At 37.2% G+C, this 27,175-nt stretch overlaps 1 protein-coding gene across 1 annotated transcript in view; it reads right to left on the bottom strand.

The window, feature by feature from the left end:
* The window catches only part of ZFYVE28 (zinc finger, FYVE domain containing 28), a gene marked incomplete at its 3' end in the record, with an annotated part of 60,496 nt that extends 36,405 nt beyond the window's left edge, over nt 1-24,091 (bottom strand). Inside the window, exons 1-5 of the mRNA XM_010009965.1 lie at nt 23,957-24,091; nt 5,781-5,918; nt 4,740-4,942; nt 3,065-3,154; nt 1,485-1,574 (exon numbers count right to left, since the gene is read on the bottom strand). Coding sequence (XP_010008267.1) covers nt 1,485-1,574; nt 3,065-3,154; nt 4,740-4,942; nt 5,781-5,888 — 491 coding nt within the window. The remainder of the gene's footprint in view (nt 1-1,484; nt 1,575-3,064; nt 3,155-4,739; nt 4,943-5,780; nt 5,919-23,956) is intronic.
* Nucleotides 24,092-27,175: the final 3,084 nt, after the last annotated feature.

Raw genomic sequence — 27,175 nt, 5'->3', positions numbered from 1 at the left:
AACGGCCTTTGCACGTGTATGACCCTTGAAAGAGTTCTGAATCAAAGCTTGAATATAACTGTAATATGGCAAGAACTAAAAATTGGAAAGAAGTGTCTCAATGTTTCCTACTGGGTTCAAACTTTACTGCCACCTGTTAACATACTAAGCAATACACACCATGTAACACGTATGGTAAACTGACATCTGAAAAGTTCCATACAGCTTTGCTATCAGAGGATCGAGGTGATCCAGCACTTCTCCTTGCCTCAGACCCATCCTTCTCATTAAGACACAGAGCAACAGCATGCCAACTTTGTGTTGCATCTGTCTTGTATTTAAAAGCTGCTTCTTTCACAGTCCAAGTGAAAGGCTGGCATTCCTTCCAAACAACATTGTATATCTGGATGGTTCAGTTTTTCTATGGAACTTCACATGGCGGTGATTTATTTTCAAATCCTTGGATACTTAGGAACAGTTGAACTTTTTTTTCTCTTCTCCTTCTCAGTCCTTCTTTGTAATTTGGAATTGACACAGTGTAATTTCCAGAGAGCCCTTGGATTTCCAGTTAGTCATGATGTATTTGCCATCGTGTCTTCCAGCAGCTTGAAACTGAGTTCTCACATTCCTGTTGTCTTTTGATAATCAGATTATTACTGTTATTATTTTTAGAATGACAGTTACAGACAATGTCCTATTTAACAGGAACAATGGGCCACCGGGATTTCCTGAGGAGAAGCGTATTACACTCAGGATTTGAGGTTTCTTATTTCCCTCAATTATACTGGTTGCATTAGCTAACTTTAAAATGTTCACCATGGTAAAATATTAAAAATATGCCTGCTGTACTCCAGAGTAACTGCTGCCTTATTAAATCATGAAGATGCATTAGGAAAAATGCATCTGACTTGTTTCATATTGCAAGAACTGCATGAAGCAAAACCACATTTTTAATTTAGTTGTCTTGAATGGTCAACACACAAATCTACACATAAGTTACACATGTCAACACTTTCCTTGGAAAAGCTTTAAGCCTAACTCTGGTCACAATGCAGTTTGTTATGACAATTCCTTTTGAACCTAGAGTCATTAAGAGAAATACGTAACTCCTATTGAAAATTTGTGGTTTTCAAGACTCCTATCCTGAGGTCATACTATTTTTGAATGACAAAATATGTGCTTTCAAAAAAAATACTTCCAACCACGTGACATTCCATAGACTGATGTTCTTATATTTAAATTTCTTTCCAGATGATGACTGATCAACCGATCCAGGTTTCTGCCTTCGATATTTAAAGTTCTACTTCCTTTTTCTACTCTTGATATTCTACATGAAAGTGGTAAAGATTTAAAACAAAACATCATCTTTCTTGGATTATTTTTTTTTCTTAAGAAAGTACAAACGCAGGTGAAAGAAAATATGCCAGCATTCTGAACAAAGTTTTTGAAGTCTTCAATAAATCTTTAAATGAGGCAGAATGGAAAATAGTTAAAAATTTACTTACCATACAATGGCTAGTCTTGGAATTGTAAACATTAAAGCTGGTTCATAGTCATCTATCATATCTTGAGTGAGGTATCCAAGCCTTAAGGCTCTAAGCAGAAGAATAAAATATCAAACTTCTGATGAATACTTTTCAACAGGAAAAACACTTAAAACACTGTTAAAAGCCAAACGAAATTGACAGAATTTAACTCTTTCTCTAATGACTTTTTAAACACTGTAGGCCCCTTTTAGACTAAACCCAACCTGTTTAGGCTTTTCACTTGGCTTTCCAGGTTTTTTCCACAATTTCTTAATTTCCTCATAAGTTTCATAACATCCTGATACTTCTCCAATTTGTCTGTATCAGTGTGCGAAGTAACACTCAAAACTGGACACCAGTTTCACTGACATCCAAGATCGAACTGGTCCGTGAAAAAGAGGAGAAATAACTTTTGCTTATTCCTTCTCAGTATTTGTGTTGCCAATGCTGCTGGTGGCGGACAGCAAAGCGACCACAAAGCAAGCTCTGCTTTGTAATAAAGGTAGACGGACTCAGCAGTGCGTGGCTCACTCTCACTCCCTGTTCCTTCCTACAGTGCATTGTCAGATTATCCAAAACTGCAAATGGGCTTCGAAAAAACTCATCTACTGGAAGGTGTCCCTGACTATGGCAGGGGTGTTGGAGCTAGATGGTCTTTAAGGTCCCTTCCAACCCAAACTGGTTTATGGTTGTATGATTTTTTTGTCTTACTAGACAAACGTGTATATACAGCAGCTGACTGATGGAAGGTAATTCCTCCTACTTGCTGTGACCATTTTGAGTTGTAATCCTGTCTTTTAAAATGCCTGAAACACCTCTGATCTTTGTGTCATCTACACATTGTAGCAGTGTGCTCTGTACTCCTTCATTCCTTAATGAAAGTGTTGACCGCACTAGATCCAGGGTCCTACTTCACAAGTTCTCCTAACAAGATGTTAAAAACAATGCTTACTCCGAGTGTGTTTGGAGTGGAGGCACAGGGGAATAAAAATTATTCAACACCGTCCATTCAAAACAAATTCACATTTTTCTTATTGCTCTGAATTCCCCAAAGAACTTACAGATTGTTGGGTTATTTGGACTTTTTCTTTTTTAACATCATCTCTTCATACATATAGAGTCAAGCTCCAGTCCTTTAAGATTTTTAAGAGGCTTTACAAGTTCTTTATGATGATCACTAGAGGTTCACAGATGATTTGAATCATCTCGCCATGTATTCTTGCATGAAATATCATTAAGTCTTGATGCCTTAAACAGATTTAGCTTATTTAAATGCTTTAAATTCACACGCCTATAACTAGGCATACCAACAATATCGTTCTTGTTGGATTAACAAGTTTTGGGTTTGGGTTTTTTTATGTCTAAAACCCACAAAAGCATAGGCTTGTGTCTTGCATGCATGCTTAATGCTTTTTAACATTGTACTTGGATACTTACTAGAAAAGCAAAACACTTGGTGTTTAATGATGCTTAAAGACTACATTTAAAGTATTTCTACAAAAGCTCAGATCGAAGGTAAACATGGAAATGAGAATCTAGTACTTCAGTAAAATGCTTACCTCTCCACAGTTTCACAGAAAAGAACAATCACCTCTTGCTGTACATAATACTCTTTCGGAGACTTCACAGGTACCATGGCCGACACATAACTATGAAGATTATAAAACAACATACTACTGTTTTACATGCCTTAACAAATCAGATTATAAATAAAAAGCAAACCTAGCACAAATCATCTTGGAAACCTAACTTCTCCTGTACCATTCTGTATTTATTTTGACAGTGCTCACTAAGAAAATTGCCACATCTTGAAGACAGTTTACTCTGCACTTCCTTAACAACAACAACAACAAAAAACAACCTAAAATGCACATTTTTTATCTAGAAAGGTTTTACCTGAGATTTGATTAGTTAAATTCAGTTATGTAGCAGAGACAATTTAGAAAACTTAAAAGTTGCCCTCTTTTCTACGAGGAATTACATGCAAAGGCACTAATTCACAAGGTAAGAAACATTGGTAAAAGTGGATTTTTGTCACTGTATTACTTAATCAGTCATTTGTAGACGACAGGTAGCACAGGAAACGAAAAACCTGTTTGCAAAACAATGGCAAAGAAAAATGCTTTATGTAGACAATTGGAATGGACGGGCCAGAAACTGCACAGGCACAGTCAAGAACCAGTTACTGGTTGTCACTGATGTCTGCACACAAAGCCACTTTTAAACCCCACATTTTTAGCCGAAGTTTTTAAATTAAAGTGTTTTTCAATGTAACAGTATAATGACAGTTTTATGAATCAGAAAAAAAAAAAAAGTTTACATGACCAAAATAATGCAGAAGAACATGAAAAACAAGGAAGGGCAAACAGTAACGGGAGACAAGTCAGCCTGTGAAAAACTTTAAACCACTATCCAATTCTAAGAAACCTGTTCTGCTGAGCGTAGGAAGGGCTGTATTATATTAGATCCATAGAGAATCTTGTTCTGCATCCTGTCTGTAACTACGCCCACACCACAAACATCTAAACAGACATGCAGGAAGCTGGCTTGAATTCTGAAACACAATGCAAGACCTGGTCAGTGTGACCTCTGATGCAATAAATAGTTTAATTCCTCACCCCAAAAGCAGTTATTTTTATTTTTGCTATAAACCTCCAAGCCATTTTTCAATGACAATTTTTAAAATCAGTGAGTTCCTGCAGTTAATTATGGTTTGTGTAAAAGCACTTCCTTCATCAGATTTCAATTTGCCTTCTTAAATTCACTGGGTACATCTTGCTTGTACCTCTAAGCACAAGAGAACAAAACCTCATAATCTTTAAACTATGTTGTCATACTTTTTTTTTTTTAATGTCTTATTCGCTGCCTTTCCTTCAACAAAGAAAACATTAGAGGAATTGATTTATGGCTTTCTTTTGGATCTTGGAAAACCTCCCTCAAATGCTATATGTCAGTGTGCAAATGGAAGATTATAGTTCAGTTCAAGAGAGCAAATGTTGATTGCTAAAAAGCTATTTAGTTTTCTTTTCATTATTGCTACACCAGAAGGAAAAATCTAACAACATAACAAATTACTGAAGAATTCAAATACAATGATTAAAAAACAAAACAAAACATACTTTTATCATAAAAGAAAATAGAACAAAACAGCCAACTCCCAAAATGATGAACAAGCCCCAAAGCAGCAATAGTAGCCAAGCCAATACTCACAACCATTTACTTTGGATCTTTTACCTTAATTCAAATTCAGCAAAAAGGACATCAAAATGCTTGAGTGAATCTTTCATTTTTTCTGTGTAGAGGTTCAAATCCCTTAAGGCCTGGTCACGAATGATATTTCTAACTTCCTCCAGGCTTCGGGTCAGATCCTTGGCCAATGGCTTCATAGCCATACTCTCAATTTCACGATTCATAATAATTGAACCAGCAGCCAAACACTATGGAATACACGGAGAGAAAACATTAAATTTTACAAAGTTGCTTTTTAGGTATTGGTAAGATATATACCCTAGGTAGACAAGGATTGGTTGTATAGGAAGGATGTGAACCCAGCCAAAGTACAATCAATGGACTTTTGATTCAGGCTAGACTGCTCTCCTATTCCATTCTAAATATAATACAGATTCTAAAAAATCTATTCACAAAAAGACCAGAAATTCTGCAACCGTGATGCCTTTTCTCAGAATAACTGGTCACACTGGCCATCACACCAGGGATCCAGCTAAATCAGTATCTTGCCTCGCATAGAAGATGTGAGTGTATGTTCTAGGAAAGAACATAAAGACCAGGTCACAGAGTACCTTGCAGTTTCTGAAAAGCAGCTATTTAAGACACTTCTTGCCTCAAAGTTATACATGGACTCCCTCTGACCAGTTCACAAAGATTTCCATTTAAAGTACATTTTTACTGTAACATATGTATAAAACTTTTTAAAAAATCATGCTATTAAACCCAAGCTATTTAATAATCTCCACTGCTGGCTTTATTCCTTTATGGGTACACTGGAAGACAACAAGTTCTGATAGAAATCATACTTGTATTAATGTAAATATTTTATCAACTGAAAATATATATAAAGGTTGTTCTAGTCTCAAAGTTCTCATTTTTCTTATTTTCTGAACTCCATTTGAAGCTCTGTGTACCTCCCCTTTCCCCTGGACAAGAGGCATTTCTTAACTCTGTATGGGGCACCTGTAATCCCAGCCCTTGCTCAGCAGCCTGATGCCACAAAAGATTTGCAATTAACACAAAGTAATATAAATATGAGAGACTTACCTCTGCTCCAAACCAAAGCTGTCCTGCAAGGTTGTCATGGCGTATTTCCTCTGGAAACTTAACACAAAAGTCTCGGTTGGCCCGTTCATGTGGAATGCACTCATCCATGATTTGATTTATGATGTTCAAAACATTATCCTGAAGCAAAATATAGGATAGCATATATACTGTTCCCAGGAAATCCTATAATTATGGGTTTTTTTCTTTTAATAGAATTCTAGTGAGAAAGATAGAAAATGCTGTATTTAACTCTTATGGTCATCATATACACAGAGAAAACAGAATATTCATAGAAAGAAGAATGGCAAACTTGGCTTTTCCTAGAGACTATTTCTCAGATTCACTGCACTGACTGCTTTGGTGGGACTTCTGATGAGGAGGTATAATTTAAAGAGCTCATTACCTCCAACTATCTGTAAGTTATCAGTAAATAAACTAGAAGTACAAGTAAATTGGACTCCTCTCATTTCCTCTCACCAACACCAATGACATGCACTTTCTTCTTCTCAAAAGACTGCCTGACAGAGTACCCTGCAGACATCAGAAATTGAGTTACATTGGAAGCATTGGGGTTGAATAGACTTAATTTAGACTCCTGGGAGCCTAAAGCAGGTAGTTTCTACACTTGCCTCCCCAGTGGGCAGGGGCTGGTACTGGCACACGTACCTGCCATCTCACACCTGGTGGTCCATGAGGGTTAAGGGGCACCCCACAAGCTGCAGAGAATTAATAACTGCTCTGATCTATGTCTGCATCAGGGTAAAGATCAAAGACCTGTAACCAGTTTCTTGATCTGCAGTAAATAATCTGTATTCATTTATTTGAAAAGATAATTTTCATATACTCCTGCTGGGAACTGCATGGAATTCGATTAACATAATAAAGGTAGGTTCAGAGCATGAAAAAGGCTGAGTGCTTTCACTAAAGATGTTTAGTCTGTCTCGTGCTTCCTCCTCTATTTACAGAATTCATGTTTTATTTAAAGTATCTTTCAAACAAATAAAAACAAACCTGTCTGTATACAATTGCTTAACAGGCAGAATTGCTTTAAGTCTATGCTTTACTGGTTTATTTTCTTCTACATTTAGAAAAATAATAGAAAACTGGAATTTTCAAGAAATGATAAGTTTCCTATTTTCCTTCCTTCCATTGCTTAATTTCTGGTATTGAGCATATTTCTCTCATCATTATTTAGCTAGAGCTAGCTTGGGAACCAAACGATGTTGGAGAAGGTCCCATAAGACAATTAACTCCTGAACTACTTCTCACCTAAAGTTACAGAGCAAAGACTGAAAGTGAGGATTAAAGCATTTAAGTTGTAGAAGGGCACGAGTCACTTGTGATGTATTTTAAAGCCGTTATTACTGATCTATTTTGAGCCCAGGTGCTTTACCTGTAGCTCCCACCAGAGCAATACAGGCTGGGACATTAGGCTGAAAAAGCCAGATTCCTGTTTTCAGGGAATTAATAGAAGCTTGCAAAGATCTCTTAGCACTGGAGAGATACAGTGCTAACAAGTCATCCTATCAGTCAAATTCTACCAAAGCTGCAGGAAATATAAAGAAATATTAAGGCAGGAAACTTTGAGAAGAATTATACTTGAATCTGATTATATGAGATTCTAAATAATCCAATTCCATTTTATTTTAGGACATCTCCCAAATTATTTTACTTGCCACCAAACTTGAACATGGGAAAAAGTAATTTTCACTCTCTTACCTTTCTAACACCATCCCCACCCCCTGAATAGGATGAGACCCATATTGAAAAGCTTTCATTTTTTTTACTTTAATACATTATTTTTCAAACACAGTCTTATTCTACAGCAGCTACAAGACAGATCAAACCCTACATACTCAAAATTCCTCATATGTTGAAGAATATTTTATGCTAACTTTGTACCTTAATGCACTTAAATCAAAACTGCAACTGAATGAACAGGATATAATAAAGATAACTAGTCTTTTTACAAAGCAAACATAATACTAATTATTCAGTATATCATTTGTTTACCACCTGAATGACATTTAATATTCTTCCTCATTTCTTCAATATTCTTATAATCTTTAGATGTTTCTGCTTCAGAGGACCCAATATCTACCAACGCATCCCCATGGCTGCCAAACTTCCTGAGTCAGTTTAAAAACAAAGTTATTTTTAACTTGTGCAGTACTAGTAACTTAAACCATAGGAAATTAGAATTTTAATATATACTTCCCAATGGAGGTAAGTCACAATAGGTCCATCTCTAGACTAGTAGAAGTTGTTTGTAAGGAGTTACCTGGCTTCACACAAGCAGCTGGTCATTCTGTCAAAAAGCTCAGTAAAAAAGACAATTAAAAAGACGTGTGTCTTTTCCTTCATACTCTGCTGGTGAAATGGGAAGATTACGGAAAGAATAGTTGATGCAACTTTGTCCTTTAGTGTATAAATGCTGAAAGATTTTTTACAAAGCGTATTTTTTGCTGTTTCGAGGTGTGCCAAACTTTCTGGTTTTCTACAGGGTTTATTTTAACCTCCTACAGAAAAACAAACAAAACCAAAGACACAGTTCTCCATTGCTTCCCTCTTCCATTCCTTCTCCTCGAGACAGCCAGAGCAGAGCAACCTAAATAGGAAATCTGGAATACTTGCTCCCATACTGATTTCAAATCTCAGCTGCTTTGAAACTGGAAGGATGCCAGACAATTTGGACAGACTACCCAATGCACTGTAAGCAAATCAGTCTTTTCTTTAAAGGAGCTTCAAGAAACATTCAATTTAGTTAAATTACAGTATTCTGCTTTGCAAGCTCAGAACGACTGGGTTCAGATACATGGCAGCATTGAAGTTTTGCTCTAATTTAAGTAACTGAAATCAATTAGTTGGAATTGAAGTAGTAAATCTTTCACTTGATCAATTTTTCTACATAAAAGCCTTTTTTTAGACTTTAATGCTTCCTTTGGTGGTTTTATCTGTTATCTTTTGGTTCATTTGCATACCAGGATGAGCACAGTTTTGTCTCAGCTGCTCTGTTTAGGCTTTCCAGCAGCAGAACAGTCAGCCACTGCAGAGATTCTGCTTTGGGATTTACTCCAAGTTCCTCATTTCTTGGAAAACAGAGCTCAGTGTTTCACATAACAGAGAGCACTTACATTTTGTTTTGGTAGGAAAGCTAATGAGTGGTAGCAAGGCAATGTACGTAGCTAGCCACAGTAGAGGACAAAAAGTTGGTTTATTTTTGGTCAAGCAGTAATTGACCATATCTCAAAAATCAGAGCATAGAGCAGCAACTGCTGCATTTGCTATTGTAATAGGTAGCAAAAGAAAAGCAAGTAGCTTCGTTTTACTTACGCCTTAAAAGATATGTTTAGATTTAAAAATAAAGGCAGACAATATCTACCCGTTTGTCCATGTCCTTGATAAAATCTATGCTGCTTTTTCGCACTATTAAATTCAACATGACATTCTTGAGGTCTTTTGCAAAATGACTTCAGAGGAAGGTAACTTGTGTGTTGTTTAGTAATATCCTCTTTAATATCCCTTTCTTGAATTATCAGCAAAATCTGGCCCAAGGTAACACAACATGATAATATCACCACCAGCTTAACAGATGGTATTTTAGCCTCTTCGTTTAAATACATCCTTCACATTTTTAATATCATTTTCTGGGTTGATATTAAGTTGCTGACCTCCTTCAACATCACATTTATGACAGAAACAATAGATGAACACAACTCAAGGCCAAACATAAAAAGATTTTGTTGTAATTAAAGCAATTAGCTAATATTCAGGTTTTTTATAGGTTACTTTCATCAACAGAAGAAACCAACAATAAGGTGACATAGTCTTTCATGTAAGTAACAGGATTTCAAAGGACATCCAAAAGTTCTGGGTTCAGAAGCCAGCAGGGTCTCTACAGATGCTGTTTCACGTACCAAAGATCCAAAGCATCTCTTAAGACAGCAACAAGTTTCACTGCTCTCCCTCCAGCCCACCTTGTACAGAACCCAAAGGCTGTGCTTTCAGTTTCTTTTTTGCTTGATCAACCACTAGACTATTTCCCAGTGCCAACACAGATTCACAGAATGGTTTAGGTTGGAAAAGACACTAAGACCATTGAGTCCAACCACTAACCTAACACTGCCAAGTCCATTACTAAATCATGTCCCTAAGTGCCACATTTACATGTCTTTAAAAACACCTCCAGGAGCTAGATGATCTTAAGGTCCTTTCCAACCCTAACCATTCTACGACTCTAATGGTGACTCAACCACTTCCCTGGGCAGCCTGTTCCATGCTTGACAACAATTTTGGTGAAAAATTTTTTCCTAATATCCAACCTAAGTCCCCCCGGCACAGCTTGAGGCTGTTTCCTCTCATCCTAGGAACTGTTACTAGTGCAAAAAGACCAACATTCACCTTGTTACAGCCTCCTGTCACGTAGTTGCAGACAGTGATACTGTCTTCTCTGATCTCCTTTTCTCCAGGCTAAACAACCCCAGTTCCCTCAGCTACTCCTTGTAACATTTGTTCTCCAGACCCTTCACTGGACACGCTCCAGTACCTCAATGTCTTTGTAGTAGTTGGGGCCCCAAAACTGAACACAGTATTCAAGGTGCAGCCTCACCAAACCCCTCTGCAGACCCTTCCTATCCTCCAGCAGATCAACATTCCCACTCAACTTGGTGTTGTCTGCCAACTTACTGAGGGTACACTTCTAGATGTTTCACTTCCTAAAAGAACTTAAGATTTTATGTATGAACTTTTGGCAGTAGCTCCTTGTTTAACCTTGCCCACTCCAGAGCAGTACTGAATTTCACCATGAATTAAAGACAACTTGGATCTCTAGCAATTCAAATGCTGCACTGCCCCATCCCAGCAACAATAATGCAGTTTGTGTCGAACTGCAAGTTCAAAGCTTCTCCTCCTGAACTGTCTTACTAGTGTACCCTCATAGGGGTACTAAGCACTCCAAACATCAGAGGTTTATTAATGGAAATTTTGATGTAACCTCCTGTTATACTCAAAATTTATTATGCATACACCGAATAATTATATCTCCCCAAGTGGAGTGACTGTTACATTTTAAGTGGTGAATGCTGGCACACCAATTTTCAAACAGAAGAAGTTATAAATATTTGAGCACAGCTTCCATTAAAAATGCTTTTTTAACAAAGATGTACTGTTTATTAGCTAAAACAACATTTTTATCAGTAAGCCAGTGTGCACTCTTTTGACAAATTACCTTTGAATTTAACTTATATTTGTTCTGAACATCTGTCTCTAGCACAAAGACCTAATAATGGAATTAATTTCCCTCTTTTCTTACTACCAAAACATAGTTCTCAGTAAATAAAAGAGGAATCCTCATTTACAGAAGGGCTGTTTATAACTAAGACCAACTTGAGAGACTACATTAAGTACAGCATCATTACAAGGCATCATCCTCTCTCTGCAGAAAAGAACATTTTCTGATCTCAAAAATCTACATGTTCCTGATGCTAAAAAATAAAAAAATGTGTTTTACTCCTCTGTGCCAAAAAGCCATTAACCAATACTAGACATGACTGTTTAATGAAACGAAGTATATCTAAACTTGTACTGAAAGACTGTTCTCGGTACAGAGCTTTTCAGCCAAGTGTCCCTTTATGAGTAAAGGATATAACTTAAGAACTGTGTCCACAGTGAATCAAAACATGACTAGATAAATATCATGGATATAAGACATATTCTTACAGCAGTGTATATGTACTGAGGCCTTTTCTCTAAAGACTCTAAAATCTTTGTCTCTAAATATGAGAAAATTGAAAATAATCAAGTAACTTGGTACACTAACATCCCTTTCAAATAGTTTCATAACAACAGAGTAAGAGACGTCTGCTTTGAACATGTGTATCTGCTGCAATAAACATAAAATGGGCTTTCACCTCCACCAGTACCCAGCAACTGCCTTCCTACCACAGTACAGTGATCCCCAAACTGCCCTAAAACGTACTTCGAGATTTCCCAAGCACAAAAGAATTCCAGCCTGGTTTTCAGCCTGGCACAGAGCTGGCACCACCTTCTTTGTACTGCTCCAAAGCTGCTCCACAGCTGAGGTCACGAGAAGAACAAAGGCAGTGTAATCTTGACTTACTGCCACCTTTGCTTTGCCTTCCCATACTGCTGAGTGAAAGCATCCCGCATCCACAACATGTGCAGTGCTGAGCTGGTATGGAGCCAGCTTTCCTCCCTATGGTTCTCTGCTGCAAATTAATTCCCTGACCTGCAGTGCACAGCATTTTCAATCCACTCTGCCCACAGCCTTAGATAACTGCAAGTTTCTCAGAATGACCTATTTGATCCATATGAGCAAGCGGAAACACATGAAAAAGCTTGTTAACATGGGAAACTACAATTTAAGACTACAGTAGTATACACTATTTTCAAAGAAAAAAGCATCTTACAATATTAATCTCTCCCTATATAAGATCAAATATGAATCCAAAATGCAGAAGGGAAATAAAATTCTTGTCAGTTGATAGAGTTACAGTGTTGGACCAGCATATGGTCAAATATTTTATATTTTCTAGCCATTATACTAGTCATTCTGTAGTGAAAACCAATAGAAGTGGCCAAAAGTTTCCCAACAACAATGAAAAGCTGTTAAACAGGTGCAATCATTATATTTACTAATTAGTAATGTTTATTGCTGCACATTTGTTTTCAACCTAGCTGTATTATTCCACTGATCGCTTAACACCCCACAGGTAAACCATAAATTTAAGATCTTCCTTTTCAGCCAGAGTCCAACAGAAGAAAAACCAACTCTTCTGATACTTACAGGCTATTTGGTGTATTCAGCACAATTACACTCAAGTTCTTTTTCTTCATTCACAGTGAAGTACAGAAACAGTGTATGAAAGGGTTGACAAGCCTGTGTGTTCTCAAAGAAACATTACAAGCTTTCACTCGATCACACAACCCAATAGCAAGCAGGTACCTGACACTGACTGTTTGAAGATGTCAGGCAGCACAGAAGACATCTGTTGGAGCAATGCAACTCATGCAAGTAATCATTACTAGGAGTAATGAGATGACAAATGTTGTAATCAATTATAAAACAGCTGAACTGGAAACTATAGGAAAAAACCCCAAACTTACAAGCTTTATTATCACAGATAAACAGTACAACAGAAACGCACACTGCCTTCAATCTAAGGTTAATCTTGACATCACCCCTTAAACAATGCTTTTCTTTCACTTTCTTTTCTAAACTGGCATTGTCCCCACTTAAATTACATTGGAAGAGATTATGTAAAAGAGAGCAATTTTGTTTGAACAAGGCTTGGCTCAGTCTCCCATCAGTCAACTGCCCAATCCTTCTGGCATGAATTTCTGGCTTTCCTACATCTCCATCAGGTCTCTTAAATACAGACCTTACGACAATTTCTCTAGAGCCACCAGCTCTGTTATATTTTAACAAAAGCCTCACGAACAGGTACAATTCAGAAAATGAGCATGATTCCCTCCTCATTACAGATCAATGAGCACTGCCCAAGCGTTCCTATACAACTGGATGGGCTGGAGAGAATCTGGTTTTGGTTCCTACTTTTTCCCTCTACTATTGAAAAATACCTTTGTTGTCTATATTTTCTAAACTCTGGCAACACAAACATTTCTTTCAGTCAACTTCTTTACTCGATCTCAATAATTACCCTGCTTTCTCCTTCACTGACCTCCACTAACGTAACTAATACAGTGTCTCAAGAGTTGCAAATTAAGCAGGCTAGAAAGAATTGGCCATTTAGCTAAAAGAACTCCTGGCTCAATCCACACTCTTTAATCTTTATATCAATTAACAAAATAATATCAGGCATAGATTCTTGCCAACTTCTAACCAACCATTAGGTTTCAGACTCCAGCAGGGAGTTTTTAACAGCTTTAGTCTAACCTGTCTCCCTTAATGAGATCTATTTCTGCCTAATTCTACAAGAAAATGTTCTTCAACGGACAGATGCAATCAAACATGAAAACCGCACACCTCTGAACTGCCTCATTGTTCACAGTGATTATGGTACATACTCCCAGTTTGCTCTTGTCAAGAATGTTAATGAACACAATTAATATTTCTCAGATAACTCACTGCCAATCCACTGTGACACCAGCATTGTCCTACAAGTTATTTAACAGCTCTTCACAAATACCTTCTTCATCAAGGGATGCTCATTAATGCTGACTTTCTTTTTAAGAATTGCTTCTCTTCAGCATGGATACAATTCAGATAAAGCACAGAATAAAAGGGCATTTTTTTTTCCCTAGAGGTTCCTTATTCTCATACCCTTTAAACTTATCTGATCCCTGGAGACACCTTTAGATAAGTTCTAACTTCTTTTACACTGGAAATAGAAAGCCACTTTTCATCAGAGGCAGGCACCAAGCAGTGTAAGGCCATTCTGCAGTGTAAGTGCTCGGCAGCAAGGCCAACTTGTGAAGTCAGCTCCTTATCTCACCTACTTAGCAGCTTTTGTTCTCATCTCAAGGCAGACACAGGCTGCCTCACCAGCACTCTCAACTTATTTGCACGGGGTCATATGTGATTGCTTTCAATGCACTGATCCACAGTAACCCAGGTCATTTCTCTGTTAAAGTTCACAGAATGACTCTGCAAACACATGCATCATCATACAGCTGAAGATGTGGTTTTCTAGAGTTCTAAAGCTGACCGCAACTTACGTAAACTGGCTGTGGATAAGGATCTATACATCCACTGCCCTCTTTCCACTTCTGTCTCCAGATACTCCAACTGTCAGCACTTTCATGCCAGGGTGCATCCACACACACAGTGAATCAGTGTGACCATTCGGCTGAGAGTGTGAAGCCAGCAAAGCCTCCCCTACAATCAGGCTTCCAGGTGATCCCACCCACTCCATGGCTGTTCACTCACTGCTGGAACACAAGCCACGTTCCTGGAGCATACAGATTGCTGCGGAAAGGAAGGATGGACAAATAAGGCTATCTACTTCTTTCGAGGACAGCACAGTTTCACAACAGCTACTGGGAAGCTGTGCTTTGGACAGGGTGCCACGCTGAAGTGTGGGGATAGGAAAAAGAATAATGTAAATTGGAATGGAAAACCTTTCAGTTGACACTGCCAATAGACCATGGAATTATGCCTAAGGAACTAACACAGAAATACTTGTTTGTGCAGATTTTTCTAATAAAAAAAAAAATAAAATCAAAGTTTATTTACCTTACTCAACCATACTCAACCAACATAGCCAACATATCCAAGCAATAAGGTAAGAGACTTACCAAAACTAAAACATTTTTAATATTTCTACCGAGTGCCCAAGGGCTTGCTTGAGTCAAACACTGGGCATTCCACATGCAAAGCTGCTGAAGTTATCACAGGACTCTAACCAAAACCACTGAAATTTACATAAACATTTTTTCCTGAAAACACTCTATCCATTTCCATTGAGTTATAAAACCTAACAACGTTAATCCATAGCACTGGTAGATTTAAAAGCCTTTACCTGCTAAGAACATACACTTTGCATGAAAAAACAATGGAAAAATCTCATTTCACTGAGTACAGAGTTAATTGAGTTATGTTGCAGTTCTGCAGCTGCAGACAACAGACAAAGACCAATGTGGTGTTATACCACTAATGGAGTTACAGAATGATGGAATAGTTAGGGTTTGAAAGGACCTTAAGATCATCCAGTTCCAACCCCCTGCCATGAGCAGGGACACCTCACACTAGACCATGTCACCCAAGGCTCTGTCCAACCTGGCCTTGAACACTGCCAGGGGTGGAGCATTCACCACTTCCTTGGGACCACAATAGTTCAACTCAAAATTGCAAAGCCCAGCTCTTTAGAGACCTCTATTCTAACACACAATGTTCAGGTCTGAGATAATTTTTACTATCTGTATTTTTTTTTTAATGAGTTATTAGAGGATCTCCTAAAAATTTACATAAAGATAATGCTGCCTTCTTTGCTGAAGAGTGCCCTTAAAGTTTTCTTTTCTCAAGCATAAAATATGATGTACTTTCAGACTTCTTTGCATTGCAGAATAAGCCAGACAACCACAAACGTGTTAATTAGATCTACTGAGAGAACTCTTCACATTTCAGCTTCAGGGTTAAATTATTTTCCAGTCACATTTGCAAAAACCCCTATGGAGGACAACAGTACAAATAATAAACAGGGCTGACACTGAGGCCGGAAGTTTGTAGCAATGTGTGAAAATGGAAAATATTTTCTAATTCCAGTTATCACACAAGTCAAAAGTAGGTATTGCTCTGCAAGCCCCCTGGAATTTATCCTTATTTGTTTATAATACTGCATCAGACCTAGCCAGAGAAACAAAAAAAAATACAACAAAAAATAAGACCTTCTCACAGTATCAAAACAATTCTAAAAGCAAAAAGTACAAGAGCTTATATCAATGAAACAGTTTCTCTCAGCGTCTCAGTTGCAGAAATCAATTCAACAAGCTTTGCAGCCCAAAGATCACTTATGCTTCTGCATTAACTACTGCTCCATTTTATTATGAGGAAGTGAACAGCAGCAACTTTAGCAGTAGTACAGATACCCTGGGGTAACTGAGAAATCAAAGATTACAAATATCTGTTGCTTGTTATTTGCTCAAGTAATATTCATGCACAGAAACCTTGAGAGCTGAAAACATATTCACAGGGTAAACCCAAGAATTTATACTGTGTACATCATATGGTAGTATCAAGAGCACTACATTTTTCAATTAAATTTGAGGCTTTCTTCTGAACTATGGAACAAGCAGTATCAGCATGTAAGTTAGTTTTATTTGCTTCCTAGTGGGAAGAACTGTGTAGTTGGGGTAATACTGCTACTGTTCATCTCAACACTATTTTAAAAAGCACTGAAGAAATAGTACTACCCTGTAGAAACTGGAAATCCAGCACGAGAGAGCAGATGGCATAAGAAAAAAGTAAGCATGCTTAACCAACATAGCACACTTCCTGCATAACTAATTTCATACAAGTATTTCCTGAAATCTTTTTACATGTGCTAAGTAATGGGAAGATTTTGTGTGCTCAAGTAGTGCAAAAGCCTGTAGTAGCAAAGCCTACCATCTGATGCCTGCTCTCCAACACCAAAAACCTTTCCTTATTGCAAGCTGTTTTCCTAGCAACCATTTCAAACTTTTTGAAGCAATACTAACTTCCTAATAGAGGTAATTCTTTCAAAAATTACTTTTTTTTTTTAATGACTGTCTTAAAAGTCTGCATTTGAGACAGAAGACAGTCACTGTATTGTTACACCACAAAAGGAACTTGGAGTTATGACTGGACTATTTAAACTTCTGTCTAATCATAAAGTTACAATGACTGAACAAGCTACTCTAATGGGTAAGTTTAATTTCTTTCCATCACCTTGAACTCCAGCCACTCAGTTTAGCACTAAATTATATCCTAACAGTAACAGAGCAGTTTGAAATTCACCTATTGTCTCAAACTCCCAAGTATTTTGTAATCTCTCATTCTAATATGTAGAAGTCCTTGCTGCACTCAATGCAGAATGTATTTAGATGTAGCTATGTATCTATGTAAACATCTAAATGCTTCATTTTGTTTAATGAAAACTTCCCACAATCTGACACATGAGAAAGCAAGGTTGCACAATATTCCACAAAATATTTGTCATAATAATCCATTATTCATATTTGAGATATACATAACAGTTATTATTACAGTGCTGTTATATCCCTTGAAAATAGATGAAATAGTTAATAATTCATGAATTATTTTATATAGAAGGAGCTAGCCTTTATTTCAACATTAAGGTCACAAGGAAAATTAAATTCCACTGCTAAGAGCTGTCTTTACCAAAAAATGATTTGCTGCCTTGTCTGTCTTATCATACTTCCCCAGCATTAAAGAAAAATTAAATGAAAAAGCTTCTAACAGAAGAAAATAGACTTAATCCAAGTATAGAAATATCACCAAATAAGTAATTTGCACGTATTGTTAATCTTGCTAATGTGGTGCTACCACATGTACGCGGAGGAAAAGGAAAATTTTAGCAGATTTAAGTCAGGAGACTACAGAAACAATGTAGAGGCTGATACTAGAATTTATCCTTCTTTGCAATAGTGGGGGGAAAAAAAAAAAAGTTAAAATTTAGCAAATTACAACGTAGGAGAAGTAACAACAATCCTCTTGATGGCACTGGTGAAGAACTAAAAAGCCCCTAATAGTCAGATGTGTCACATTACATCAGTTCCTATGGAACTGGATCTGGTATAGTCTCATACTTTACAGTTGCTGAGAAAAGTCAGTTTTAAAATGACCTGGCTCCACTGTCCTTATTTAGCCTCTGAATGCTCCGGGAATCACACCATTGTGTCCCAGGTCCACTATGTCAACATTCAATCAAGATATCAACCTGTCAATTTTTCTTAGTCCAAAAAGTATGATCTAGGGCAGATAATCATGCTTTAAGAAATGAAACCTCATCTTATCTTTTAAAATAGAATGTTAGAAACACTTTATAAACTCAGAAATTAAGAGCCTTTACAGCCAGGTTCTCTTTTAAAAGAAGAAAATACTGTTTTGGGGTTGGTTGGTTTGTTTTGGTTTTTTTTCATTTGAATAAAACATGTAACATCTGAACCAAAACAAACAAACAAAAAAATCAGCTGTTTCAAACAAAGTACAGATAAAATATTAATCTTGCTCTCCTGTTATCACCTCATGTTTTAAACGGATGCCTACTTTCCACCCAAGGTAGTATTTTCCCACAAGAGTTTGCATGCAATTAAATGCAGTCATTGCAACTAGATGATCTTTTAAGGTGTCTTCCAAACCAAACCATTCTGTGATTCTATGATTTTAGCATGCCACACTGTGACAAGGAACATATCCCAGATGGGCTCCCAGCAGCATTTTACCCTTCACTCATTACACAGCCCATTTTCACATTCTTTCTACACTCTACCGTAAACTACTTCAGCTTGTACGTTTGAATCACTCTATATAACGCATATTCCTTTACAATAAGGGCAAAACTTTGTTTTCATTGACACTTGACTCTCAACTCATTTCACAGTGATGCTTTCAGTTGTTAAATTGAACTGGAAAAACTATGGAGATTAAGTCTGACTGAAACACAGCATTTTTGATAATATTCTCCATGTATTTTATATTGCTACAGAAATTGAGACAGACAAAAGATAACAACGCAATACTGAAATATGTTGCAGCTTTCTCTAAGGGTTCTGATTCCTCAGCAACATTAAGTTACACTGTGATAGATAAGGAGGTTCAGATTCATAGATGTCTGCTTCTCACCCACTATGTGGGGGAGAGACCTATGCATGAAGAAACCCACTACAAGCTACATTTAAAGCTTAATATTACAGCAAACAAACTGCTGACAACTGACTTGAAAATGCAGGACTGCCAATTGCAGCAATTCAAGAGGGTGCTTCCCAAGCAGGCAAATAGCAGGAAAAGAGTGAAGAGCCTGTATAATATGCTACCAGTCACCACAGAGTCAATCACTGCTATCAGTGAGCCAGAAACTGTCATGTCTCACAAATATCACAAATTCACCATTTTACTGTGCTGTGGTACAGTGCTAAGGGTAACACAGCCAGGCAAGTCCACGGTTTACTTCAGGTCAGTGCCCTGATGGGGGCAAATTCCTGCCTAGTGCACTTCAGCAGCTCAAATTACCCATTGCTGAGACACAATCTGCAGCTCAAGGAATAGTTTTGATAAAACCATGCTGGGAACTGGCTTAGATGCTATCCTGAGACCTCGCTACATGCAGAAGTAATTCCCAGAGTACTAAAACAGCAAATACTATGATCCTGGTTACATTTCCACAGTGTCAACTACTTAGGCACAGGTTCAACATTTACTTACCAAGTCCTAACCAAAACTCTGCTTTAGAGACAAAGGGACTTCCTACCTATCCTTTTTTCATTTAAGAAAAACTTACACAGCTTTTCATCTGCACATTTAAGTTACTATTAATTTTATCAGAAACCAGTAGAGGAAGAATTGTTTTATTCTATGTGCTAGGTATTAATCACATAATAAATATAAGATACTGTATTAATAGGTATGTTATGTTCTACCACTGACATACAAACACCAAAGTTTTGAAAAGTTAATTTGCTGTAAAAAGGGTGATTTTTATCATCAAATGGTAGAAAGGCAAAACAGCATAAGACAACATTCAGACTTGCAGTTCTTTACTAAGGAACTGCTTAACAGACTTCAAGACTGAACTCCTTTGCATATTGCAGAATCACTTGGTTTGGAAGGGACATTAAAGATCATCTAGTTCCAACACCCCTGCTACAATGCACCATGCCTTCAACTTGCCTTGACTAATACTGCTGGTTAAGACTGAAAACATTAAGTATGTTCACTATAAAGCACCACACCTTTTAGGCAGAATCCTGTTTAATCTCAATCTGTTCACACACTGAAGTAAACTTGGAGCTCTTTAATAATAGTACCAAAAGCTGAAAGTATAGACAAAGATATAAAACCTACCTCTTTAGATATGCTTAAGAACCAACAGAATATAACCTCTCTCTAAAGAGAATCACAGTTTGTAGGACTTGTCTCTCAGAAAAATCACACTAATTTAAAGATATTCCTCTAATTAATGAAACTTTCAAATAAACATTCTCTAGTTCATAAAAGTTTCAATAAAACAAAATTTCATCTGTTAATCAAGCAGACTACTAGCAAATCATCTGAATACCAGCAATTCAGATACAACAAACTAATTTCAAAACCAGACGAAAAGGCAGAAGGACAGGGTTTCCAGAAAATCTTTACCTACAGAAAACACTAAAATCCGATAGAAAGACTATGCCTCTGTAAACTTTATGGAAGTAAAAACTGGGAATCATCTGGGAACTTTAATAATACATGGAATCATACCATAGTATACAAGGTAGGAAGGGACTCTCTAGGATCATCTGTTCCAACTTTTCTCAACAAAAGCATGGTCTATACAAGATGGCCTAGCATCTGAATCTTCAAAGAATCCAACATTGGGGAATCCACCACTTCCCTGGGGAGATTATTCCAATGGCTGAATGTTCTCATTGTGAAAAATTTTCTCGTGTTCAGTTGGAATCTCCCCAGGAGTAACTTGTGCCCATCACCCTTCTTTTCCATGTGACTCCCTGTAAGAAGCGAGTCTCCACATTCTTTGTAGCCTCCCTTTAAATACTGGAACATGATGATAAGGTGTTCCCTGAGCCTACTTTCCTCAAGGCTGAACAAACCTAGTTCCCCATCTTCTCCTCACACAGCAGGCTTCCAAATGCTTTGATCATCTTTGGACTCTCTCCAGCCTGTCCACATCTTTTTTGTATAGTAGGGATCAAAACTGAACACAAAATAAGGACAAAACAGGAAAAAAGAAACCATGCAAAGTCTGGTTAACTATGTCATGCGCTCACAGGTTCCTTTTCAAAAGCACTGCTGAAAAAAATCATAAGGAGCACATTTCTAACTAAAAAAAGTCTCAGAATTGTGTGATTGTGGTTGCAGACATCACTAACATATTACACAAGGTAGCTGCTATCCTACTTTCACAAACACAACCTTCCATTAGAACCAATTTAACCCTAGGGCTGGCTGTTGGCTCTCAACCTTCCTCAAACTTCACCATACCTTAGTCTAAACCTGGTTTTTCTTCTTATCGTGCAATATTAGTCAACACCTACATTATGAATCCGTACTAAAATATTGCTGCTCCTCTTGTTTGGCATTTACATGACAAGTTCTTAAAAGGAAAAGCCAAAACCCATCGCTTTTACACAACGTACTACAAAATAATTAGGTCCTAATTAGCAAAAAGCCATTTTTGACATGACATTTGACGACGATCTAACCTATTCTGAAGAAAATTAGAAATTTCAAAAATAGCTACATAAAAAAATAAAACCATCTCCATCTTTTCTTTCAGCTCCAGCAGCAGATTGTTTTAGTAACAGCAATCTGCTTCACAAATGAAAAGAAGAAATTACCAGGCATCAGAAGGTATTAAGTCACAGGATGGTGAGTCACTACATAACAAGCCAAGCAAACTGACCAAGGAGCTACTAAAATCTGCATTTCTTGCATTCCTACAGGTGAAACATTCAGAGAAGCTACTTTTTGAAGAGAACAGCTTCTCAGCTCTGCCTACAGTGACAAATAAATCAGAAAGCCTGTGCACCTGCAGAGAAATAGGGATTAAACTGTCATCTCCAGGGATAAAACAACAAGGAAGGAGATGATCTTGTACCATGATGGAGTTCTCCCACCAGTATTATCAAAAAACATTTTCTAAAAAAAGTCTGGAAAATATTTGCATAGAAAGTTTGTTTACTGGAGGTTTATAAGTCAGGTAAGTCACTCCTCACAAATATTTAGGTACAGCTGATCCACCACACTGACGACTAAAGTCAATTACCTTTCAAGAAAACTCTCACCCTATTCTTCCCCTGCACCCCCCAATCGCTGAATTTTAACTGTTACTAAACTTACAGTTTCCAGTTTGGTAAACCCATAAACTCTACATTTTTCTCTAGGCACAGTACAGGAGGGAACTGCAAAGATATTCTAAGTACACAGAAGTATTAAGATTGTTTCTGACAAACTTGCATTGACTGTGAACTCTGTAAGCGCTCTTCAAAAAAATTGCACTTTAAAAAGTTAGTTTTCTTGCAAGCAAGCACATAATACGTGACATTTTTTTTCTTTCCAACAGACTCAGCTAACTTGATGTGAATATTTGCTACTGTGATGAGGGCACTGTTCTTCAAACTCATCTTAACTTGATTAGTGATGAAATTTCTCCACATAATGAAGTCAGATACATTTGATTATAAGTAAGAAATTCTAGCAGGAGACAAATCAAAACATATCCTTTACAGTTAACTGCCATTTTTTTTACTTGGTGGAGATGTAAGTGAATCTTTATTACTATGGTCTTTCCACTTACAATTCTCCCGAGCTGACAGCAAGTGTTTAGTTTTCACACAGAAATCCTCCTACCAGCTGAGCATATGGTGTATTCTGGACTTGAACCTACTTTGGTTTAAAGTGTTTTTTCTGGGGTGTGCCAGAGAGGAAGTATCAAAGCATCTGTGCAAGTACAAAGTGTACCACAAAAATTTGGATTTTATTATTGAAAAACTTGGTGTCAAACGGCATACAGTGTGAGAGGGAAAGTTGTATTTTCCCTCAAGGTTTTTCCAATTTCTGAATTGATTTTCTTAATAAATTATCATGGTTTATCATTCCCCTGCCCCTCAAATGGACGGGAGGGTGCAAAATTTGTGGGTTGAGATAAAGACAGTTTAATAAGATAGAAAAGGAAAGAAAAAGAAGAATTAGAACATACAAGTGATTCATGTAGTAGAAATTGAGGAGTCCTTGATCACTGCTTAGCAACATCTAAAACATCAGTGGGTTACCAACATTATTCTCACTCTAAATCCAAAATACTATACCTGCTACTGGGAAGAAAAGTAACTCTATCCCAGACAAGACCAGGACATTAATGAAATCACAAACCATCCAAGTTAGAGAGCTAGACTTAGCTGAATTGGTCTTTGGATTTTTCTCCCTTCAAGTCTCGCTCAAAGTATAGCCGCAGTTTCAGCAAAGACTCTCAGCCATCTTTTTTATTTAAGTGAACTGTATTATACAATAGGAACTTACACATTCCTACTTCTCAGATAATTTACAGATAAAAGCCCTCTTTTGCTTGGTTCCTCAGTAGTTCCACTCATTTTCAAGACTATTCACAAGAAGCAGATAATACTCTTTTCCATAAAATCAGCACAGTAACCAGCTGTCTTCACATTGTTCATTTTTTAAGGAAAAGCCATCAGATTCATGAAGTATGAAAGCTGAGCAGCTATAAAAGAAATGGCTACTTTATGCTGCCTGAAATTTTGAAACAAGCAATTTGATGTTTGTTCTTATTTAAGGGAATGCACTAACACGCTTGAGTGAGATGTAGTAGATTTAATTTATGGATAGTGCTTTCAAAAACATACCCTGTAAACTAAGGAAGGGCTTATATCTACCAATGATTCATTTTAAAGGGATTTGACAATAAAAACTAATACAATAAATAATAACACATTTCATGGATGCAAAAATTTCAATGAAGTCAGGAAGGTGCCATTTTGATTACCTGACAAGAACGAAACTGGTTGACTAGCAGCGTACATCTCTGTGGGTCTTTCCTTCCATCCAAACTGTCCAGTTCAGCTGCTACCTGATTTAGTTCCTCATCAGCGTAGTAGAACTGAGCAAGGAGCTGTGGGTCTGTTCTCTGTATTGATGACAAAGACATATATAATATTACATTATTTTTGCAAATAGAAACACACTTCTTAGAATCACAGAATGGTTTGGGTTGGAAGGGGCCTTAGAGCTCGTCCAGTTACAAACCCCCTGGCAGAGGCAGGGACACCTCCCAGTAGACCAGGTTGCTCAAAGCCCTGTCTAACCTGGCCTTGAACACTGTCAGGGATGAGGCAGTCACAGCTTCCCTGGGACCCTGTGCCAGTGCCTCAGCACCTCAGCTAACTATTTTTGTTGGCTTTTTTTTTTCTCCCCCCATATAAGCCAGTTAAGTAGTGTGGTAGCATGGAAAAGATTACTTATACAGACTCTCACATAACAAACTTGGGGTGTTACTCAGCTACCACATCTCCAAAACCACTACAGCATTCTCAGTACTTGTGGCATAATTAACTGGTGGAACAAACAACTGAATCATGTTTTGTTTATTAAACAAAAGTACACTTCAGCTCTAGGCAAAACAAGAACAAAATGGCTTTTCAAGTTAAAAAACAACAAACACAAACACCCAAATCTATAAAGCACTGTAGTAACCCCTATAACATGATGCACAGTGCTACCTGGTCAGAATCATCACTTTGAAGACCACAAGAATCAACTCACAGAAAGGAAAGATACTGAATCTACATTGCCAAGGATGAATAGATGTAAAGCCTTCACAAAGCAAATAATAGGATTAAACAAGGGATTACAGAGAAAACTGTAATGTCTTTCAAAAACAAGTCTTCCAAGTGGAAAAGAACAGAATTATCACAATGGATTTGGAGCCACACTTAAACAAAATGGAATTATAACAGAGTAGAAGAATAAAGGAATCTCTCAATACTTTTGATGATGCATATCAATAATAAAAGTTTAGCTCATAAGAAATTGGTTTTGTTATTGAATATTAATAACTGGAAGTTCTGAAGCCTATGAAAGCTTTCATCAAAATACAGGAAAAATAACAGAGATCAGTGTGCATGGAAGGAGGAAATATGAATTCTGACTGTTAAAAGAGTGGAGCTACAAGTGGGAGGAGGAAGGGAGCAGATTTTGTAGGAGCCAGCAACTTGGTGAAAGATTCATGGGCTCAGATAAGCACAACATTATTCTAAAGCAGAAGTCAGTGAAACATATATGAGATGTGTAGGAGATGTGTATAAAGTGAAAATAGTTTGTTTTAATCACAGTGTAAGAAACATTAAGACTATACTAACTGTAGACTGGGAATTGGAATTAGTTGTCACTACACAGATGAAAAAAACCCACCCGGTAGTACAGAAAAGAGCTGCAAAGTATCTCAAATGCTTTTGTTCTTTGGTGCTTGAAGAATTTGCAACAAAATACTTCTAGAAGGAACAGGTTATGTATATAACCAGTAAAAATAAAGACCAAGTTGCATGGCAGCAATTCACAGAGACTCAGGAAAAAAATTCCATTAATATAGGGCAGACCTTCCAGGTAAAGAAAGCTGTTAGATACAATGAAATCATTGCTCCTATAGACTAAACAAGTAGCAAAAACCTAGAGATTCCTAAGAAGCAACACATCTTAAATTACAACTAATGAAGATGTACAAGATAAGTACATCAGAGCAAAACATGTACCAACAGAAAAAAGTGTAATGCAGTGAAGAAATTAGGCATACGGATACAGTGTGATCAGAAATGCTACCATTAGAAAAACACAGGGTCTAAAGCACTAATAGGGGTGATAAAGGTATATTGGAGAGCTGAATGTCACTCCTCACACACCCCCTGTTCTGCAGCATCAGTCCAGAAGACACAGGCTGTCTGCGATCACACAGAAAGACTAGTAGCAAACCTCTGCCAACAGCAACACAGGTTCAGAAGTTGTGAGAACACGATAAATGCATCAGGAACACTCAGGAAAAAAGCAAGTATTTTTGCCTCATACTTAAAAAATAAATAAATTTTTCAACAGAAGGTATCACAACATATTGTCAAACTCCCTCATTTAGTCTCCACAAGATACATATCCTGCAGAAGAATCCTCCATAGTACAACAGCATTAAAACCTGCAAGGAACAAGAATATTAACACCTTTTGAAAAGAACAGTATACATCCTCCACACTTGACAGAATCAAGGAGTTTACTGCAAGTATTTTATTGCCGTAAGATTTAAGGAAAAAGATTTAGTCTTAGTAGTGATGCTAAATACGCCTTCGGTTTTATGTGCTGAATTGGTTCTCAGTCAGCAGTTTAATGAAACAAAAATCCTCCCTGAGAACAGAGGCACTGACACCCGCTCCTACATGCTTTGTTTGGGCAGGAATATAGTGATGGAATTTAAGGCTACCTTTAACATTGCTGTGAGCCATCACACTGCCCAACTGCTTCCCACATTAAACTATTTCACACCACCCAAATTCTGAGGGAAGTCAGAAATAAAACATGTTTTCAGGCAGTTGAAATGTAGTAACAAAAGCGTTAGGGTTTTTTTTTCTTCTTTAAACAGCCACTCGCTGCAAAATAGCCTTTCCAACCATAAGCTTCCATCTCTTAATCCTTTCAAAGTTGTCTTTTATTAAGCAGGTTCAGCACCCTAAATGCAAGTTGTCAAAAAATTTAGTGACTTTAATAATGTCTTCACTATAATTTTGATATAAACTTCCCAGGGATAAGGATAAAGCTTGTGATAGCTGGTCAGGGAAACAAAGAAAATTCAAAATGAATGATAAAAAGAGGAAGAGCCTATACTTGAACTACTAAATTTAGTTTTGTTTAGTCCTATATTTCTGTATGTATAAAATCAGGCCTAGTAAAGCATTTTTTTCCACATTCCCCTCCCCCAATTAATTTTATTTTTTCTGATTTACATTTTCCTTCAGCATTTATCCACATTCATTAGAACTTTCAAGACAAAGTTGTTAACCAAAGATACAGGAATTTATGTGTGTAATCATGGCAAAGCATGACTGCTGATTTATAAGCAACTAAACTGCATTGCAGAAGGAAAACGAGGCAGCTGATTAAGGCTAGTCTCAAGCAAAACAAAAGTAATGCTGAGATACTTAGCTCCCACATGGCTTATCTTTTAAAT

This window comes from Nestor notabilis, unplaced genomic scaffold, assembly GCF_000696875.1.
Source record: "Nestor notabilis isolate BGI_N333 unplaced genomic scaffold, ASM69687v1 scaffold1370, whole genome shotgun sequence".
In the NCBI taxonomy this organism is placed as follows: domain Eukaryota; kingdom Metazoa; phylum Chordata; class Aves; order Psittaciformes; family Psittacidae; genus Nestor; species Nestor notabilis.
This window is presented reverse-complemented; position numbering and strand designations above follow the sequence as displayed.